At 33.3% G+C, this 22,430-nt stretch overlaps 2 protein-coding genes across 2 annotated transcripts in view; both read right to left on the bottom strand.

Annotated features, from left to right (window-relative positions):
- Window positions 1–14: 14 nt before the first annotated feature.
- LOC119639899 lies at window positions 15–8,414 on the bottom strand. Its single transcript, XM_038037604.1, has 3 exons — window positions 8,378–8,414; window positions 5,093–5,267; window positions 15–1,010 (listed from the first exon to the last, which is right to left on the bottom strand). The coding sequence occupies exons 1-3, from the start codon at window positions 8,397–8,399 to the stop codon at window positions 56–58; spliced, it is 1,152 nt and encodes a 383-aa protein (XP_037893532.1). The 5' UTR covers window positions 8,400–8,414; the 3' UTR covers window positions 15–55.
- A 7,247-nt stretch (window positions 8,415–15,661) lies between these two features.
- Window positions 15,662–22,430, bottom strand: part of LOC119640058 (extracellular sulfatase SULF-1 homolog) — an 81,455-nt gene continuing 74,686 nt past the window's right edge. Inside the window, exons 6-13 of the mRNA XM_038037833.1 lie at window positions 22,000–22,292; window positions 21,779–21,927; window positions 20,614–21,719; window positions 20,365–20,542; window positions 18,846–19,156; window positions 18,600–18,785; window positions 16,380–16,482; window positions 15,662–16,302 (exon numbers count right to left, since the gene is read on the bottom strand). Coding sequence (XP_037893761.1) covers window positions 15,834–16,302; window positions 16,380–16,482; window positions 18,600–18,785; window positions 18,846–19,156; window positions 20,365–20,542; window positions 20,614–21,719; window positions 21,779–21,927; window positions 22,000–22,292 — 2,795 coding nt within the window. The 3' untranslated portion in view covers window positions 15,662–15,833. The remainder of the gene's footprint in view (window positions 16,303–16,379; window positions 16,483–18,599; window positions 18,786–18,845; window positions 19,157–20,364; window positions 20,543–20,613; window positions 21,720–21,778; window positions 21,928–21,999; window positions 22,293–22,430) is intronic.

A 22,430-nucleotide genomic window follows, 5' to 3' on the forward strand; every position in this document is an offset into this window, starting at 1 on the left:
TAACATACATATACATATATATATATGTGTGTATGTGCGTATGTACATGTGTATACTATTCTATTTTTAAATGATATTTAAAATCATTTTCCGATCCAGCCTTAGTGAAAATACGTACAAAGGCCAATTTGAAACCGAACATAAACATCGCAACATAGGGTACATAATATGAAATTTGTTCATTTAGCCATACCCTGAAGTTAAGATACCAACGCACAGCATTATATTTATGTAGATAAGTGACAAGAAATAGGCCATAAAATACGATGAACCGATCCCACCAATTTAAATCTTTATAGTAAAGATGCTGATTGGGATCGCGTTGTGCCCCGGGCCGATGATCAAATTCATAATATTCATAACCTTTAACACAAGCCAAACGTTTTGTCATAAATAGATATGAGCCGACGGTTAAACTGGTATTTACCGGCCATAAACCATGTAATAATGCTTTGGTGGCATCTTCAAAATCTTTGGAAGCATTTTCCAAAGCTGGTATATACACTTTACGCAGCACTATGTCTAATCGCAAATTTGTTTCACTCCAATTTTTACCGCATATGTTATACTCATCCTTAATGCCCAATAAGTAGCCTAAGACTCGCCACATGTGACTAGTCGCCTCGAGAAATTCCTGATCATATAATTGAATACGATATGCACCCAAGGTAATGAATCCAATAAAACCGAATTGGGTTAAAGCTAAATCCTTTTGCGTTATCATGCCGGACCCGAGTTTAGCGCAAGCTCGACTTGAGCGTGAATGAGCTTTTCTGACCGCTCGTAAGCTGATCCAAAATTTCGAATTTCTTGGTTCCGGCGGATACTCATACCAGGCTTGCGTATGCAATATTGTACGTAAATAGCGTCTATAGGCCGTACTTGGTGTTGATGATTGCCGTGTGCACATTAACACTTTTAATATAGACGGTACAGAGAGTACAGCAATTAAGCCCGCCAACATACCGCTTTGCAAAACGAAACGATATTTGCTCATGTATGTTTGCCCCCTGAAAATGTTCGTGTTGATAAAAATAAAATATTATTATTATTATTATTTTTATATATTTATTTATTTTTTTTTGATAAATCCAAGTCTTATCTCTTGCATATTTTTTATTTTTTGCCATAAGCTTTCTTGGAAACCAGTTTTATACCCATCACCGTAAAATGAGGCGTATATGCATTTTATCAAAAAAGGCGCAACACCCAGAAGGAACTTTCATAGATTCCACAAAGTATATATATTCTTGATTAGCATCAAATTCTCAATCGATTTGAGCATGTCCCTCTGTCTGTCAGTTGCAAGCTTTCTCCTGACCGCAGATATGCCCTAATTGGCTTGAAATTTGGCAGAAAGATTGGAAGTTCTTGCAAGCAGGTTGGTATTGAATACGGGCGAAATCAATCGAAGCAGACGCTTACAATAGTACGTAAACTGAAGACACCTCCATTTCTTAAAAGGAATAAAAAATTGGTTTTTTGCGTCTTATTCATAAACTATGGCGAATAAATTTACAAAAACTTGAACATATATGCTATGAGCCTTAGTGTAGCACCTGTACAAAAATGGGAAAAATTAACCACGCCCAGCCAATCAAAATTCAATTTTTACAATGCACAGAAGCAAACTTCAAAAGACCCATAAAGGATAGGAAGTCTTGGCCAGCTTCAAACACGGAATGCCCATCAGCATGTTCGTCCATTCATCTATCCAACTGTCCGTCTGTCAACTACGTGGTAAACATTCTCCCGTACGGAAAGATGAGGATATCGCTTACCAATCTGCAAAAGAACTTGAAACTGGCCTGAAAGGACATAGTTGCGTTTAGGACAACAGGGATGGATATCAAAGATTCGGTACATTACCGAATATAATTTTCTTACTTTTCTTACTTTTGCCGATAAGATAGGCGAGATTAAAAATGATATTGACTATAGAATTCTTAGTGATAGTCAGATAGATAGAGTTGTCTTTCCTTTGATAAATGCAGATCATGCCTGCCGTCAACATTAAACTATTAACTGTTTCGCAATGTCTGCCTCTATAGCTTCAGGTTTTTTTCGTAATTTTTCACTGCGGGTTTTGTATAAGAAATCTCTGAATTATAGCCATAGATATAAACATTGGAATTTCACCATCTTAGAAATATTTTCACTAATGTTTATGGCATATCGGAAGCTTTACAAAGTATACATATACTCGTGACACGGCCAAATAAAGAAATAGAAGTTGATTATGGAATGTCAAACTCTTTGTCTGCTACTTCTGCTACTTTACGAAATTTCGATCTGAAAATTTTCTCTGAAAGGAAACGCTGAGTATAAATATTTTTCATATCCGTCTCAATAGGTTAAACAATATTTTTTTTTACACCTAACCTCTACACCCCGTGTGGTAAAAGTATGCGACAGCCAGAAGGACTTAAAACACACCTATCTTTTAATATAGGGCTTGATAGGAAATCACTTCAGAATCACTTTCCAATCGGTCTTAGCTTGTCTGTCCGTCTGTCCGTTTTGTTTTCTTGTGTTCAATCTAAAGGTTCACAATTTATTATGCCGATCGATTTAAAGACATTTTCTGAATTGATTTAAGTTCGTCTGTCCGCCGATCCATTCTTCTTTTCTTATCTTATTGCAATTTTCAAGTTATTTCGATGAAATTTTCATACACTTATATGTTTTGACCTAACGGCGAGTTGAAAATTACTCGCAAGTGGCCACCACTCACGTCGTACGTTGTAATACCTTATTTCCCCTTACTTCCCATATAATGCTTTATTTTATTAAGTAAACTCGTTTAGGGTATTTAGCGTTTTCACTTCTCTTTTTTTTTTCTTTTAATTAAGTTCCTAATATCGAAAACTGTTCTTCGTATCCTTGATGGAAGGTTAGGAGGACAAATATGAAATTGAAATCACATAATTACCTACAAGTTGATAACAAATTAAATTAAAAAATAACTTGAAATATATATGAAACATGCGATGGGATATAATGAACGAGTGATTTCTGTTCCTGATCTGACAGTACTATGTAAGACATGTGTGACATTGATTTGTTATTTAAATTTCCCGCAATTATGCAGGCGAGGGTTGAAGTGTTTTCCTCGTAGATTGACATCACCTGACATCAACTGAAACTTGTATTAAACTTCCTGAAAATCAGAAGCTTAACTAAGCTTGCTTACCTTCATTTGAAAGCATTTATTTTTCTTCGATTGAATTAAAACCTTTCGGACGTAACCGGAGGCAAATAAGGCAAATAAAGCGTTAATCAAACGATATGAATTGAATTTCTGATGGCAAAGCCTCGAGAAATCAATGTAATAGCGTAGTGTAGTGCACGCACCAATAGCTACCTTTTCACAATCCTTGAAAAAAGCTTCACGTAAGTTTAACGCTTAACTAATATTCATTCAAATTCATAATTCTTTATATAACGAAAATTGAAAAACAAAAACAAAAAAAAATTTAATTTTACGAATTCTTCGTCGCCTTATGTATACATGCCATGCATTTATACATATGCGTATATATTCGTTGTGAATATATATATATATATATATATATATATATATATAGTGGTGTATGATATATACATCTACATACATATATATATGTATGTATGTATTTATGCGTACATAGGTGCATGTGTTTACATGTGTCAATATATATATGCATATGTGGGTATGTGTATAAATGTATACATGTATATATATATTTGCATATTGCTATATATGTAAATATATATATATATATATATATTTTGTACATATATACAAGATACATATATGAATATAAATATTAAACTATTCTGATCGCGCGGGTTTTCAACTCCTTTTTTTCTACGTATTAACTGTCATTTTAATGCCATCTTTTGTTGTTCCATTCGTAAATATTCCCTCCTTATTTCCTAAGTAGATTAGAAACCTACTAAAAAGAAAGAAAAAAAATTTACTGATGGAATAGAAGGAAAACGGGAAAATATATGGGTAAAAAAGAAAGAAGGGGGGAAAGTTTGCAGATGAGAGCAAAAAAATATCATTAAAAAGTTTCTAACTAACTTGGACTTTCAAATCGATATAACCCCCTAATCCTGGATATTTCCCTAGAAAGACGAAATATGAAATAAGTAAGAGATTAATCATGTTCCGCCATTCACACCGATAAGGATCTCCGAAATATATTTATATATTATACATATATAAATATATACTTTTTTTTAAAAAATATAACTCCCCATGTAGGGATATCCTACAAGTGGCGAGTTATATTAAAAAAATATATATAAATAAAAACACTATACTGAGCTATGAGCTAATGCCATTTCATTCAATGAAATCATCTTCCGAACCATTTTCAGTAGAGTTCGCCACTGGGTCACAACATGTCAATATACCAAATTTAATGAAACAAGACAGACAAGCTTAAATCGAAACGTAAGACAAGAATACATGATGGGCAGGGGGACAGACTGGCTTAAATCGAAATTTCATTCAAGAATATGAAATTGGACAGACGGACCGAAAAGCTTAAATCGAAATGTAAGACAAGAATACAAGACGACCAGACGGACAGACAAGTCATTAAATCATTTCGGAAAGTGATTTTGAATAGATAGGTATCGATATAGTAAAAGATGGCTCCATCTTTAAATCCTTCTGGTTGTTACATACCTGCTGTAGGGTATAAAAATTATTTTATATAATATTTTGCATTGAATTTTAATAATTTATAGCTAATCAAAAACGATTTCTATCTTACGTAGACGGTTTGTGTTATTGGAAAAAAAAACTATTTTGTAAAAAAACTTTAAATAGAAAAACAGGTTTTTTTAATTTGCGCTTCATATCGTTACTGTTACCCACTAACGTAGATACATAACACAAGGAAATATCAAATATTTAAACGCAATTTCACTAATAAGTTAATTGTGTTAAATTAATACGTAAGTATATGAGAGAAATTGCCTTCGATGATAAATAAAATGAAAAAAAAAAAAAATCCAAACTAAAATTTTTTACGATAACGATTCTATTACTAAATAATAAATACAAAATATTTGAGTTTATTTTTATATGACTTACTCTCTGAATAGCGTATCATTATACCAAGAGGGCATTTCCATTTCATACTCGCTATCACCCTCGTTGCAGCCATTATTTAATAAATGATCTAAATAAGCTTCAGCTGTTGAATCTTCTTCTTTTTGCACTGTCTGATTACTGTTTGTCTCATTTTGCAACTCATTGCCACTGGTGGCTGTAAAACAAATTTCATTTTAGTCAAATTTTCAAATACAATAACAAGACAATAATCAAATTTGAAAGATTTAATCAAACATTGCTGTGTGTGTTCATGATACCCTACCTACAGCAATTGTGGTACAGTTTATATTAAGTTAGTGCAGACGTACGTAGCACGCAGAAGGAGTTGAGATAAATCCACTTTCTACTCTACCGATCGATTCAAAATCATAATATGACTTGATCTAATCCTATCCGTCCGTCTGGTGTCGCGTCATATAAATTTATGTTCAAGCTGCACTTTGCAATTTTTGAGATATTTTGATGAAATTTGGTTCAGTGACGTGTTTTGATTCAAAGATTAACGCTATTGGAAACGGTTCGGATCGATTTACTTTTTCGAACACTCGTCATATAACGACCTATTCTGGAGAATCATCATATGGAAAAAATTTGCCATTTTTCAAAATTTGCAGGCAAAAGTGGCTAAGTAATTCGGCATTCTAAACTGGTATGAAAACAATGGAGCGGTTGGTCCAATTTTTGAACCCCTTCTTATGTAACGAAAACTGAATTTCAAACGACAAAAAGGTATAATTTTCAATGCTTCACGATGGAAATTATATCACAATAGTAATTTAACATAAAAAAATTAATTGTACCACATTTGAACCATCTCGGCCTATTTTTTGGATTTGGATCCTACCCTAATAAGGATTTTTACGAAAATTGATTCTTTGTAGAGGAGAACAGTCTAAGTTTTAGTACGTGAAAATTGACCCATAAGGATAATCTCATACAAAATTCGGACCATCAATGTCTATTTTTGGATCCTGCCCAATGTGAAGGCTAAACTTGTATTAGATTAGATTGCGTTTTGTTCCTGCCTGCCCACAAATATGAACATGAAAAATTTGTCTTTATATAGAAACAAGATATAATTCTTGAGTCATATAATAAAAATAGGAACTGTGTTAGACCAAGTGATGTAGGGTATTTAATGGTCGGCCTTGCCCGACTATAATATTCTTACTTGTTTTATTATGCAATTTAAGTGATTATAGAGGGGAATGATTTAAAATCTTACTCTATTATAGAGAATATCTGTACTTTAGAAAAGATTTGTTAGATGTCTTTGACTTTTGGAAGCTAAAGAATCCATTAAGAAGACTTTCTTTTTTCCAAAAGATAAACGTTATTTTTAGAAGTGAAAAAGAATGGATATAAATTTAAGGTAACAACAACAAATAATGACTAAATTAGTAATAGTAAATGAGTAACAGTCCTGCGACGTCGACTATTACATACATCACTTCGTCTAGTACAACTATTCACTCGGTTCGGTAGCAATACACCAAAAACTACACATTACTTTCTTGCAAAGCTATAATTTCCATGAAAGTATATTGGAAGGTTGGACTTTCTCTCCGTATAAATGTTTTCGTTTCGTGATAGCGCCTATAAAAAAATAGACCTATGTGATCCAAATTCGTTACCGTTCGTTTTTTCGGCTGAAACCCTACTGTGAATAAATTTTCATCATAAAATATTAAAAATTAGACCTTGATATCTTATATGGAGTAGGGCCAAGAAATAAACCCATGCGATTCAAACGAGGTCCACTTAATAATATTCATGTGAAATTATTATCATGAACGAATTTTCATCACAAGCAAAAGTAATAATTAAGATTGTTGATGTAAACGGGTTTACGTTGCGTGAGAATCTCCGAAGGTATCCAAAAAATAGATCTATGTGGCCCAAGCCAACTTCCACCATGAGATATTGAAAATTAGACCTTTTTACGATATAAAATTTTTCTTTCCGTAGGAAAGATTATACGATAGATGGTACAAGAAATTGGCCCAGCCGCTTCAAAGTTTTCACACCAATTTAGAATGGCGAAATACTAATACTTTGTCACTCATTCAAAAATTTGCAATTTTTTTTAATATAATGACTTTTCAGAATAGGATGTTATATGGGGAGGGGTCGAAAAAGTGGACCGATTCGGACCATTTTCAGTAGGAATCGTCCTTGCGATCTTTAAGTTGAACACAAAATTACATGGACAGACATCGAACGGACGGACGGACAGGCAGGCTTGGATCGATTTAGAAAATGATTCTGCAAAGATCTTTATAAAAAAGGGTGAGTCTGTCTTAAGCCCTTCTTGGCGCTACATATGTCTGCACTAACTTAATATACCCTGTACCACAGGTAGTGTAGGGTATAATAAGCCCTTCTGGGTGTTTCCTACGTCCGCACTAACTTAATATACCCTGTAGTGTAGGGTATAATAAAAGTTGATCTAAATCTCAATGAGACGTGAGTTTTATTCACATTGCACTTGCGAAACCGCAAAATGGATGACCCTATATTGAGAAAAAAAAAAACTAGTATCTTCGCATGGGAAAAATGCACACAACGCGCAACTGCACGGCAATGTTTATGAAATTTTGTGCATTTAATATAAAAATGTACTCGCAAGTCATAGCAATTATCGGAGCTTTAACGCTGCCGGATTAGATTGGTTTCTATTCTAAATAAAGATAATTATATTAAATACTCAGTGTTATTAACGTTATCAAATACGTAGAAGATTCAGTAACTCATAGTAAAAATGAGTTTTTGCAAAATTTTTCTTAGCAACCAACGCTACATCGATTTTAATTCTTTTATAAATATATACAAAGAAGATCAAAATTTCTTATATGAAGAGAATTCGGACTTATTTTTCTTCGTCTTTTTTTTCTGCAAATTTTGAATTAAAATGGTCTAAGCCAATAAGACCTGTGTCTTGCACACATTCCCGATTTCCTTAAAATTTTCTTCTTTTTTGCTTGTGACGAATTTCCGTGCACTTATATGGTGAGAGGGTGTCCCAAGATTCGTTACGAGGTGGAAATGATTTTTTTTTACTTTTTCTTTGTTTACTTATTTATTTATTTATTTTTTTTACTGTTTATAGAGAATTTCTGCTTATCACTTTTGAGTGAAATGAGAGAAAGTTTTCATTCGGATTTCTGCAAACTTATTGTTTGCCACCAATATGCATAATTTGTGTGTGTGTTTGCAAAGCCACCACGCATAGCACATGTTTTAATTAATTTTCTTTCGATTTACCTGAGACTTTTGTTTCATTCATATTTTCTTGCCTTTTTTTTTTTATTTTAATTTTGATTTTGCTTTTTTATCGATTTATTTTATCCTTGTTTTTAAAAAATTTCGATGCTTTTGTTTACTGCTTTTATTTGTCATTAGTTACAAATAATATTCAATTTCTTTTAAATAAAATTTTTAAAAAATATTTTATGTAATCTCAACATCGCCAGCAATAACAAGTAAATAACTAAACAACAAGCGGAACAAGTCTACAACTGGCAGCAATTTTGTTAAATTGAAAGAGTAACTGAGCTGCAACTGGCAGCAATTCTGTTTTTGCTTGAACAGCAGTGAAAATATCTCAATGTAAACTTTAACATTTCTCTGCAAGATTCTGTTAAAACGTATACATGAACCCATGAATGTTTTCGTTTTACAAGCAAGCAAACAAGCAGAAGCTTTTAACAGTGGAATGTCAAAATAAACTATGTAAAATGATTGTATGTAAGAACAATTGAACAGTCTTTACTTAACACGATCAATAATTCGCGGGACTGGTATGTTTGAGACAAAATTTCCAATTCTTTTCTTAAAAGTTTCCAAATCTAAAATCACATCACTCAATATTTCATACAATCTTGAGCGTTACCACGCCATTCGTAGGACGACTTTTATGGTTTTATGGTTTTCGAAGCAATTCCAATTTTTCGAGTGTATCGAGACGCATTTCGGCTTGAAAGTTTGCCCAATGATATTGAACTGAAAACATCAGCCAGTGTGGATTAGACAGCCACAGAGATAAGCTTGTCTTGCAATAAAAACCATTTTAGAAGATGATAAGCATGAGATTCGATAATTATTTCAGTTTATTACTGGGCTTAAAGAATTTAATGATCCGTTTAATTGTAAGCGTCTATGCGATGCTCCTATGCAGTCCGCTCATTGCCACTGTCACATTAATCGAATTGCTTTCCGCCAAATTTTCCGCCATGTGAAAACAAATTTAACCTGATACGGTTACCGTCACTTGTTAGGAGAGGGGAAATGATCGAGGCGAATTTTTATTTTTAAATTCATTCAGTACTGAGTTTCTTCTTCTTAAGTATTAAACATTGTCGACTTCAATCGATGTAACGAATCGTTCTTTACGACATTATATACCTTTGAGACTCTTTAATTGCCGCATGAATTATCTACTGTTTAATGCGTTTAATTTATAATATAAGCTTTATAACAGGAACTATTGCCACTTTGATCTGTTATTACAATTAAAAATAATCAATTATTATAGCCTACACTACTTGTGGTGGAGAGCATATTAAGTTAATGCGGACGTATGTAACACGCAGAAAGTATTAAGATAAACCCATCTTTTAGTATACCAGTCGATTCAGAATCATTATGTGAAATAACCTAAGCCTGTCCGTTCGTCTGTCCATCTTATGTCTGTCCATGTATATTTTATATTCAAGCTATAGGGAGCAAATCTTGAGATATTTTGATGAAATTTGGTACCGTGACGTGTCTTCGCCCAAATAAAAACTCTATGGAAAATGGTTCGGATCGGGCCACTTTTTTGACCCATCCCCATGTAACGCCCTATTCTGAAACGTTCTTGTATGGAAAAATATTGTAATTTTCAAAATTTCAGAATTGCACGACTCAACATCAAAACTATGCTTTCCTCATTATTTCATTTTTAATTTATTAAATCCACTGTTTTTTTTATTTTTTTTGTTCTTTTATCATTCATTATATTCATCGCAGTTAATTTTATGTATTAAAAAAATTTGTTTGCTCTTAATAAAACTCTATAACAACATGGCTTTCAATTTTTTTGTAAATAACATTTTAGTTATACTTTTCTTTAAATAAATTACCAAAAAAAAGAAAAAAAATGCATTTTCTATAAAACTAAATCGAGACTTACAATCCAGCAATTGTTAATATATATCTAGGCGAATATATGCTTTTTATTATTACAAAAGTTTTTATTTTTTCATAAATAGATGCTCTATTAAGAAAAAAGAAAAAGAAAAATATTAAAATTTAAAATACTTTCATTTACACATTTAGACAGGAAAAAAAAACAAATTTGTATGTTATCTTCTTTTAAAAATAAATTAAATAAATAAAATAAAAAAAAAAAACAAGTAAGAAAATTTTATTCGGTTACGATTGAATCTTTTGTACCCATCATCGTTATTCGCTAAAAGTTTGAAAGAAAGCAAAAATATAACTTTGCATACTGCTTAATATTGCATGGGCGTGGCTAATTTTTTCTATTTTTGTCGAATAATTTTGTGGAAATTTATATCGCGTATCTGTTTTAGTTTATGATCAACGAGGAAAAGAGACGGAGAGCAAAGGTCTTCCCAGATTGATTGTATAGATGTGTGGTCGTCGTAGGCGTGTTCTTGATTTATTTGGCTACTTTGCAAATTTGTCTTCATTTGTGCTAGCAGAAAAATATTTGCCACAAATACTATATGGTTTTGTAGGCAGATGGACGGACATATTTAGGTGCATTCAAAATTTAAAATTGGCCAAGAATTTATGAATTTTTTGAAGATTATTTCTGCGCCTTAAAAAGGGTTTGAAAAAAAAAAACTAAATTCTGACACACCGTAATATGGAATAGGCGCGGTTAGTCCTTCTATTAAATGTACAAGTAGTGGAACATCACCCTTAGATAAGAGGCTCAAATTTTCATAGATTTATCTACGGTAGTTTTCTATACCTTTTGAACAAAGGTATACCGTAGGCGTGTCCTTCAACCGATTTCGCCCAAACCAATGTGCGTTCAGGAACTACCAATGATTCTGCCAAATTTGAAGACGATAGCTTCATCTTTACGTCGAGGAGAATGTTTACTACAGACGAACAGACGGACATGTTTAAATCGATTCGGAATTTGATGCTGATGCTTTATATACCAATTTTGTGGAATCTCTGGAGACTTCTTCTGAGCGTTGCAAGCGTTTTGACAAAATGTACATATCCCTCATTGTTCGGTGATGGGTACAATTAAATAGTCAACAATTCGCCACGAACTTTATTCGAGTTGCACATATGCTTACAAGCTAATAAACTCGAGCCGAGCTCGTGCATTGTTCTCACTAAAAAATTGTTAAATAAATTTTTTCAAAATATTACAAAAATATATATATGTAAATATATACTTGGATCGATTTACTTATAAAATTATTTTTCAAATGGCAAGAAAATAAAAAAAAAATGTTTTCATTTAATGAAACTCTTTATAACGTAATGAGCACATTTATGAGAGATGCACTGATCGGAAAGCGAGAGAAACACCAAATTTACAATCGTGAAGCTACTAATTATATAAACAAATTGCTGTTCAACAACTTGTTATGACTTAGCGAAGAATAGTTCAAAAAGGTACGAATATAAATAAATACCTAAGAGTCAGTGACTTTGAACAAGTTAAGTCTTTCAAAAGTTTCGCAAAAATGTTTAACACATGTGAACCGATTCTTTCTTTATAAGCGAAAACATGAAAAAAAAAAAAAAAATTAAAAAAATTAATTGCGCTAAAATATCTTGCGTCTATGCATAAATATTTAGTGGATATCGAGTAGACTTGAAAATCAAAATGTCACTGATCTCGACACATATCTGTTAGGTGTGTTAATGAATTCTTTTCGCTGAAATTGCTTAGCATAATGCATTCAATTTCAATTTATATACCGGTCAATTGTCTCTTTCTAACCAGTTAAGTATGCATGACGAATATATACGTCCTGCTCCGGCCATCCGTCCTCGTTGGATCGCCTTATACAGTTTGGCAAGTAGATACGTCATCGCTAGAAAGACCGAAACGGTTGAATGGTCAAAAGGATTAAAGCGCACAAAAATGCAGATGAAACTATGGGAATGATTAAATTGACTTGGAGTGACAGTGCAGCAACTTAAGAAATAGTTGGAAAGTGGTTTGTGAGCTTGGGCCAAAAAGTTTACTCTTACAAATTATGAAATTCGTAGTTGTCCATCCGTCACCAGTAAAAGCAACCCAGGAAGTGGTCGTCGACTTGAGCTAGAAAATTCTCCTCCTGATTATCGCCAATTCAGATCGATGCAATCATATTTTACAGAGCAACGATTCTGCAAAATTGAAAATGGCGCATGGGATCGATGACTACTTCACCTCGGAACCAGAAAGTTTCTACAGTGAGAGAGTTCGCAAACTTCTTGATAAGTGGCGACCGTTAAGCTTCCAATCTAAAGTTTCGTAAGGTAACACAGGGATTCGGAAGTTTCGCGCATAGTATTAATTATCGGAAAAGAGCATTTTATAGTAAACTGGTTCGGGTGGAAAATGGCTCCTTTCTATTCGATTATTATAAGTGCCATTTAAATATTATTAAAGCACTGATCATAATGACCAAATGATCTTCTAACAAATGATCTAAGGCGTATAGTGATGATGAAAATTTTCGTAACAAAATCTTATTATTTCGCTCTTCTAACGAATATTTTCGTTTACAACTGTTTTTTCCAAACAGGATGCACATCTCTTTGTAGATTTTACACCCGCTCTGTATCTATCTCTGGCTGTCCCTCTCTCTCTCCCTCGCTTCCTCTCCCTATTTTTTCCTCTATCCCTAACATAATCTTTCCCTCACTGTCTCTCCCTCTTTCCCCCTCTCAATCTCTCTTTTCCTGTCCCTATCTATATTCCTCCCTCTCCCTAGCTTCCTCTTTCGATCCTCTCTCTCTCGATCTTCATCTTTCCCTCTCGCTCCCTGTACATATTTATATATATATCCCTCTCTTTCTCCCCCTCTCTCTCGCTCTCTTTTTGTTTTCTTTCTCACTGTCTCTGTATATCTCTTTCTTTCGTTTGTTCCTTCCTATTCAGGGTGTACCAAGTAGGCCACGTTCCCAGATCTACATTTTCTTCGAATCTTAACATAAGCTTCAGCTTTCACTTAATTTTAAATTTCCCATATATTTCACAACTGCATTATTCGAAAATAAACTGTGAAGAATTTTTATTGAAATTCCAAATCCGATTTATGCATAAACTTTAACGAAAATTATTTAATTCGTTTTTAATGGCTTAGTGCGTATAGCATTTCTCATTCCCATCGCTCATGTAAAAACGATAATTACATATATATATTACATATATAAAAAACTTATTTAAATGCTTGGCGAAATTGACATCATGTTATAGATAATAAAATTAAGATACTTTTTGGTTTTAATTTTTCTAAAGAAATGTACTAAAAATTTGAAATGTATATACGATTATAGTTGCTCTTATTATTATTAACTTAACAGTCTCATTTCAAACACAAAGAATATATATATATATATATATATATATATAAGCCTAAATAAGTGTGACATTAATTTTCATTCATTTATGTTTGTTTTTTCTATTTTTTTTTTTTTTAAATTAACTTTTAAATGAAGAAGAACTTAAATAGTTTTAAAAGCTATTTTCAACATTCAAGCATTATTATTATTATTAGTATTAAAACTTTAGGTACCTTAGTTGTAACGTTAATTTGTAATAATTGTAATAGTGTATTAGTTGTCGTGGTATTGTTCTCTTTTTCTTTTATACGCGATTCGATCAAAAAGCAAACAAGAATTTCTATATCAATCTTTATCTCTTCAAGACGGAAGAAGTGACCAAAAGCCATTTGCAAGTCGATCGAATTTTTTGATCTGATCAGTGAATTGGTCTTGCGACATCGGAAGTCAAAAAAAAACATACAAATTTATATTTAAATAAATGAGAATATTATGGTCGGGCGAGACCGATCGTTAAACATCCTACATTATATTTTCCAACAGAATTCTTATTTTTATTATTGAACACAAGAAAGACATATTTTGCAGGTGCATGTTTAGGGTGGAGCGGGCTCAAAACGCAACCTAATGTTTAATCCTTACATAGGGCATGTTTCAAACGTAAACATGGATGTTCCAAGTTTTGTATGGGATTATTCTTATTGGCCAAGTTTCATCAACACATATTAAAAGTTAGACTTTTTTGTCTTATTAGGGTAGGATCTAAAAAATAGGTCGAGATGGTCCAAATTTGGTATATTTAATTTTTTTATACTATAATAATTTTCACCATAAAGCATTAAAAAATATACCTTCAGTTTTCGTTATATGGAACAAGTTTTAAAAATTGTCCCAGTCAGTCGAAAGTTTTCACACCAATTTAAGATGCCGACATATTGCTACTTAACCGCTTTTGCCGCGAAATTTTGAAAATTACAATATTTTTCTTACGACGACTTTTCAGGGTAGGGTCTTTTATGAGCAAAAGTGAGTGGAGGCGAACTATTTTCAATAGCATTCGTCCTTGGGTTAAAATACACCACTGTACCAAATTCCATTTCAATATCTCAAAAATTGCGACCTGCAGCTTGAACACAAAATGTACATGGACAGACATCAGACGCATAGACAGGCTTAGATCAATTCAGATTATTACTCTGAATCGATCAATATAATAAAATATAAATCTATCGTAAGCCCTTCCCCGTGTTACATATTACCGCACTAATTTAATATGCTCTGTACCATAATTGGTGTGGAGTATAAAAATACGTAAAATCCAACCCTATCTTGGATTTCGCTCAAAAGTTTTGAGAAATTCAATAATTTTGTCATAAATATTGTGAGCATCAGTTTCTTGTTCAATAGATCAGTGCAAATTATTTCGCAAGATGTTCTTAGTTTCATCTGTGACTTCTCTAACGGCCATTCTTTCCTTAGGAAACCTTATTCCTATAACATTAACATGTTCTTGATCCTTCTACAATTATTTATATCATTAATAAAATCTTAATAGTGATCAAAAAGCTTTCCTCCGACTTTTTTACGTTTTCTCGGACTAAATACAAACGCAAGATATCATCAAAAAAAAAAAAAAAAAGAAAGAAATCGCCCGATAAGGTAAAGTAGAACTTACTCATTAGCTCCTCAAATACTAATTAAGAGTTTTATAGGTTTTTATAGATAGGTTAAGATATAAGACGAGTAATTTCGAAATTCTCGTTATTTTTTGATCGAATCTTATGGGTTATCTAGTTTCTAAAGAAAAAAAGCTGAGATAACTTTAGTGTTTTTTCCTACTTGAAAACGGGGATATGCAGCTAGCGGGATATGTTAGAGAGCATTCACATCATTGAGCGAATTTATGAATATGTCCTAGTAGTAGTAATTGAGAGCAATTTTTTTTTTTTTTTAAATGAGCCAAACTCTAGTGTTTATAACTTTTTTTTTGTTTTTTTTTTCGTTTTTCGTTTTTCGTTTATCACTTTTTTGCTTTTTCTCTTATTAGCGGGATTTTCTTTCTTATATTTCGCCCTATTTTTCCTTTATAATCAGTTCTCGTTTGTTTCCATCTATAGGTTTTGCTTCTTTTTGTTTTTTTTTTTTTTTGTTTATCTTACTTGTCATTTTCAGTCTCTTTCGATAATAACTATGTATTTGGCTTGATGGATTCAAAAAGTTCGCTTTGCTGACGGCTATGCTCTTCCTTTTTTCGCTCAATAAGTGATCCGTTAGCTACTGGTTTCGTTGTTGTTGTTGTCGATGTAGACGATGATACCGTTCCATTTTCAATAATTGGTTTAATGATTTTAGTTTTATTATTCGCAAATTTATTCTCGTTTTCTTTTGTGCGGTTATTAGACGTTAAAATAGCAGAAGTTAAGTGATGTTGAAGTCGTTGATTGATTTCGGCCGAATGAAAACGATTTCTACGTAAATTGTAGTTACGTTGATTCGTCATCATCATAACGCCATTCTGATGCCGATTAATAAATGCTGACGGCCTTATATGTTGCGGATGTGTTCGGCTATAGTGCGGATGATGTGGATTGAAATGATGATGTTGATGATGATGCTTCAAAGGTTTCTTTCTTATGCTATTTGTATTAGACCAACGACTGAAAATGCACGAAATGCGAAAGGAATTGTTTAAAATTTGTTTCTATTTTAATTAAGAGTCAAAATATTGATATACTTTGAAATTTTTCTTCTCTTCGCCAATGTCCCATCAATATCCATTTGATTCGTGATAATAACATTTGATGGCGACGTCATCGTGTTGCCTAATGATGTCGATTCTAAAACAATTTTGTAAATAAATATAAAATATTTAGACAATGAAAGAACTGAATAATTTGGATATGAAGAAGCAAGCATTATAATATTACTGTGGGCAAAAAGTAATGAGACCGCATTTTTTATTCTTCTTATTATTATGATTAATTTCGTCAGAGAATTAAATTCTAAAATTAAAATCTTAAAGCACTAGCATCTAAGGCTATACCGCACTTGAGGTTTGAAACCACGGTTGTACTTTTTTTTAAATACCTGCCCCATGATATCGATGAGTAAGCTGTTTTGGTATATTGATATTACTCCTGAAAACAGCTAATAGAAATATTGAGGCACGTGCCCTGTTAGGTTTTTTCTCTTTTTTTTTTTTTGAGTACCTCCTTGTCAACGGCTTTTTTTTTGGTTCACCTTCAGAACGCTATTCACTGTTAAGCTTTTTCCAGGTCTTACACGTAAACTCAAATTTCATGGCCAGCAATTATACATTTCACATCATGATCACTCATAGAAAACCTTTCTGTTGATCCTGTCTTGTTTTTCAAACGAGTTAAAAACTTTGGGAAGAAGACGGGAAGACACACAAAACAAACCCAAATCATCCTCAAAACTGATAGTTGACAAATGTAAGCTCATTGATTTTTCATCAGCTTTTCAGTTTTCATCAGTAGTTAAGTTTGATGATCTTCCTGAACGAGGTTCGTCTTCGACTACGTCACGAACTCCGTGAAATGATTTGCACCACTTAAAAGCTTGTAAGCTCAATAAATACCCTTCACCGTAACATTTTCAATTCATTTGATTGTATTTTCTTAACAAAATTTAATACAAATTTATTTTCAAAAAATTTTTCCATTTTCAAAATCGTTGGCACTAGGATGGTTTGACCAAAATAAACCAAAAAAAAAAAAAAAAATTGGTTACTATTACCTACTCAAATGGCAGATCTGATGAAGTTTATCAAACCAAGCTACCAAAAAAAAAATTCACCTCGATATCACAGCGCGGATTTTTAAAAAAATACAGTCTACGTTTTGTCCAGAGTAGTATATATTAAAGCTTATATAAATTTAACTTAACTCTTATGTTAGTTTGATATTGGGGTGTAAGAGCTATTTTAAACTCTCGAAAGAGGAGCAAGTTGCTTAGCTTTCCACGGTTTAACTTTTTCTAAGCAATTTAACACGTTGACATTCATTCGAAAATCAGTGAATGTTTCCAAAAACACACTTTTTTTTTTTCGTTCTACAATATAAAAAATATGGGATTGCTATAGACATCCTCCGCAAGCACACGCAATGGATGTCTATAGAAGTCATTTACGTTGGCGGATTAACTGAGAAACAATATCGATGGAAAGCAGACTTGCGCTAGCTGTCGGTCTTCATTGGCCAAATTTAGAAACTTTGTGCTTCAGAAGTCACTAATTATTGCTACGAAGTTTGCTGGAGAAACTCAAATCTCATGGAAGTTTTAAGAAGAGACTTTTGCTAATATTTCGAACAAGAGTTGTCAAGCGTAATTCTAACCTCACTCTGTCTTCCTACTTCTTTAACATTAAACGTTTTTCAACAATAGATAAAACAAAGCCAAAGGCAATCAATCTAAAAGCGTTTCAAATAGGAGATCTCTTTTAAGAAAAGTGTAAGTCGGATTTTTTTTTTTTTTTTTAATGGTCAGGCCCTTGGGGAATGTCCCTCATACGGATAGAGCGGTGATGGAAAGAAGAAAGAAGTACGGAAAGAAAGACGGAGGGACAGCAAGTGGTCCCAGTCTAAGAGGTGTACATCCGGTCGGCAAACGGTTATGCCTTTACCTAAAAGGAATTCCCTACAGCTGCACACCAGCATCCATATACCATTTGTAATTAAAGTACAATTTACGGCAGGGAGGACTAAAACCGAATATATCGACTTGATAGTCGTGCTTCCTAATCACTTGGCTATGCCGTAGCCCCCTTGGAGGCGAAATGGCAAAGGTATTTAATATTCAAAAGCAATTTTTTTAAGAAAAAAATTGACTCAACACAGAAGATTAAAAAAATGCTTCTCTAAAAGAAATTAAAAAATTTTCACATTATATTTGGATTGGGCCATGTTGAGTTTAGTATTTTAATATTTCTTACCATGAGGTTTCCATTTAATATCTCTTGCAATATTGTTTAATGCATTGGCAGTTTTGGCAGGTGGTTCTTGTTTCCGCAACGTGCAATTGCTGCCTTTACAGTTTTTCAGTTTTTCCAAAACGTCGTGCATTGAAGCCTTTTGCGGTGCAGTTAAAGATGAAGCGCGATTTGTTGTCTCAAAAGGATCTAAATGAAGCAATGGTGTTAAGAAATTATTTTTATATTTTTCAGTGAGGAAAACTTTACCTATTTGCAAGTCATAATACGTTATTAATCCGGTAGTGAACTCACAATACAAATAATTATGGGTCGAATTTATAGTTCTGATACACGAGTAAGTATTATTGTTCGCATTCATGCAAAAGCAAAATGGTTTATCATTCCATAAAGGGGCAGTGCGCCAATGACTATTGTCATGGGAAAAACAATTCATTTTCTCGGATAGGCATTCCTTTTCCAAACGGGCTTTTTTAATACGTTTCCGTTCTTTTCGACGTTGACGTTCCTCTTTGATCCTTCGACGAGTTTCACGAGCAATTTCTTTCGAATCGATATCGCTGAAAGTCAAAAGAGAATAAACGTTTTGCTAATAATTAGCTTGCTTTAGTCCAAGAATTTCTATCTTTGGGATCAATAAATCAGTTTTCATGCTAACGTTGGCGGGAACACAACCAACTTCGGCATATAACTCAACCTAAAAAAAAATTCATTTCGTCACTAATAAGTACAAAAATTATGTATAAATCAAAAAACCAAAAACTTAAAAAAAGTACGAAATCATCAAATAATTCAATCTAACCAAAAATTCTTAAGACTGTGAGTTTAAAAATCTTAATCACATTACTGGTGTGTAGTTAGTATTAGATAACAGGTCTAAGTCATATAATTCAAAAGAAAAAGTTAAAAAAGTTATACCCGGGGGGGGCCGAATCTCGCATACCCACCACTATGCTGTTTGCATTCTACCCGCCAAGTTCTTTCACTTGATACCCATACCGCTGGTACTATTAAGAAAAAATGAGTCCACCAGGTCGTGGTGTCTGCCGTATTAAATTCTAGAATTGACCCTTTTTTAAACAGACGATATATCTTCTATTTGAGGAATGTACAAAATAGTTTTCAACATTCCGTCTTGTTTGCCTTATGACAAAAACAAGCATGAAACCTCAAAAAACCGAAAAAAATTAAATTAAATTGTTCGTAACTTTGTGTGGGCAGGGCGAATGTGTTGCATTTTCGCGCGTAAGGAGTAGAGTGCTTCCTAGGGTAAATAAATGCATAATTTCTGAGTAACGAGCAAAAACGCATCAATTTTTGTTAAGAAAAACGGAGGCCCTTTCTATATCCCGGCCCTATTCTATATCAACCTGCGTGCAATTACTTCCAACGTTCCTATCAAATTTATGGTCAATATCTTCATTTCTGCGATCAGGAGATTGCCAACAACATACAAACCGACGGACAGACATAGCTTTCAATCAATTCAAAATTTCTTAATTATGATCGAATTGTCATCAAGATATATTGAAAATTAGGCCATTTAAGATGATACCAATCTGTGTGCAAACCACGAGGCAGATAGAGACACACAGACGTGCAGACATGGCAGACGTGGCTTAATCAATTCAGAATTTCGTGCTGATCACGAATATATAAACTTTATAAGGTCTCTGAAGCTTCCTTGTAGGCGTTCCCCTCTCCCCTCCCCTCTCCACTCCATCCTTCAGTAGCGGGTATAATAAATAAATAAATAAATTTCTGTTACGTTTCTGGCTCATGCTCGCAATAACATTCAGCAGGTCCCAAAAATTGTTGCTTCTGCTGTTCGAACGGATCATACGCTAGTGGCCTTTTATTATGATACGTCTCTCTGATCACTTCCTTTTGCCCACGATTGCTATTATTTTCATATTTAATAATATTTTCGCCCATAATTGGAATACCTTTTAAAAAACCAAAAAGTCTATAAGAACAAGGATAAGACAAAGAAACGGTAAATGTGAAGGGAGTATACCTTCGTTTGAGGAGGAATTAATGCTAGGCTTGTGTTCTATTAGGGATTTATTTAAAGACTCTTTCCCCGTACTATCTACATCTGAATGCTGCCTTAATAGATTTCTCCCTTCTTCTATTGGATTATTTGGCACATGAGACTCATTTCTTGGAATATATTTTTCGTGTTTCGTTATTTCACTTTTCGACGGGGTTAAGCTTGTAAGTTCCGTAACGTTTGCATTGTAATAAGGATTTGATTCAGTGAAGTTGATGAAACGACGTCCATTTCCATTGCCATTTCCATTTCCATTATTTCCACCGTAAACATGATGTCTACGATTGTGCAGAGAATGATAATGCGATTGATGATAACCGTTCGAATTGGAATTGTAGCCTCTTCTGCGACCTTTTTGACGATGATTTATATAATCGTTATTTAAATTAAATTTAAAAGCATCGCCATTGCTACCGCTCGATGCAGTAATAAATTCATTATTCCAATAGCGTTCTTGCAATTGTTGTTGTTTACTTTCTCTTAATTGCTTTTTAATATCCTTTAAATGCGTTATTTTATCCTTCAAGACTTTGATAAGCATATCGATTTGACTGCGCGACTTTCGCCAGGTTTTCTCATCATCATAAATTACATCTGAGCAGTTCACTTTGCCCGTTTGAGATTCAATAAAACAACGTGTTCCCACGCGTCCACCAACTTTGGGAAATTTACCACCTCTCACAAAACCGGCTGTCGTCATTTTCGTAAAACTTTTTGTCGTATTGTTCGCCATGTCATCATCATGTTCGACAAATTTCAATTCTAATGTTTCCAAAGTATCTTGGATTTCTTGTATCACTTTGGATATCGCTTCATTTGAAGAAGAATTCTTTTTATTATCATCCCCAACGAATAGCGTAGGATTATCAAATAATTGTGAAGTCAATTCTCGTTTTATTCTTGGATGCCGGCTTTCAGAAGCCAGACTTAAATGTCTTTCAATGATATCCAAATTCTTATTCAAATCCAATAGATCTTCCATTTCTTGTGGTAACTCGGTATGATAGAGTTCTTCTCTTACCTCCGTATCACGTTTCTGTCTTCTAGCGCGCTTAGTGAAACTTTGTGTTCTAAAATATGGTCAAAATAAAAAAAACATTTTTTATAATAATAAAAATTTCTTTCTTACCGTTTTCTAATTCTTTGTTGATCTCTTACATAATTTTCAGATCTTATTTTTGTATACACAACACCGTCCGGTGTGAAGCAGGCACAATTACGTTTTGTCTGAGGATTTGGCAGTTTCGTTATTTCCTCCAAATGATGCTGTAGTTGCAACTAAATAACAAGTGAATCGAACAGTAATGCAATTTAAGGGTAAGTCAAAGTTAGGTTAAAGTGTAATCTTACATGAAATTTACATTTATGTTTACGCCAACGTCCGTTTTCATTAATGCATTTCCATTTTTGCCCGGGACGGCAATTTTCAAGAAGTGTCGGATCTGAGCATTCGGAATTTAAACGCATCATTTTTGTTATATACCGCGTGGGTGGCAAATTGTTATCGAATTGATCTTGTTGGTGTATCTCTTCATCGGTGGGCTCCGTCTCATGATCATCGACAACATCAGTCGATGTATATAAATCATCATCTTGATTGACTTTGATCTCATCATCATCAAAGTCGTCTTCAATATCCGCATCTACAAAAAAAATGCAACAACAATAATGAATCTTCGAAGATCCACCCACCGATCAGTATAATAAAAAGTGGTATTATCTATTTGCTAAAATCTTTATGGTAATTGAAGGACAGACGGAGAGACATAGCAGAATCGATT

This window comes from Glossina fuscipes, unplaced genomic scaffold (genome assembly GCF_014805625.2).
Source record: "Glossina fuscipes isolate IAEA_lab_2018 unplaced genomic scaffold, Yale_Gfus_2 114, whole genome shotgun sequence".
NCBI lineage: Eukaryota > Metazoa > Arthropoda > Insecta > Diptera > Glossinidae > Glossina > Glossina fuscipes.

Bases quoted from the DNA above. Each gene is read 5' to 3' on its own strand.
- LOC119639899 (XM_038037604.1), bottom strand. From the start codon at position 8,399: ATGAATGAAACAAAAGTCTCAG. The intron at 5,268-8,377 runs GTAAATCGAAAG...TTTGTTTTACAG, and splicing joins GAATGAAACAAAAGTCTCAG to CCACCAGTGGCAATGAGTTG. The intron at 1,011-5,092 runs GTAAGTCATATA...GAACATTTTCAG, and splicing joins AATGATACGCTATTCAGAGA to GGGGCAAACATACATGAGCA.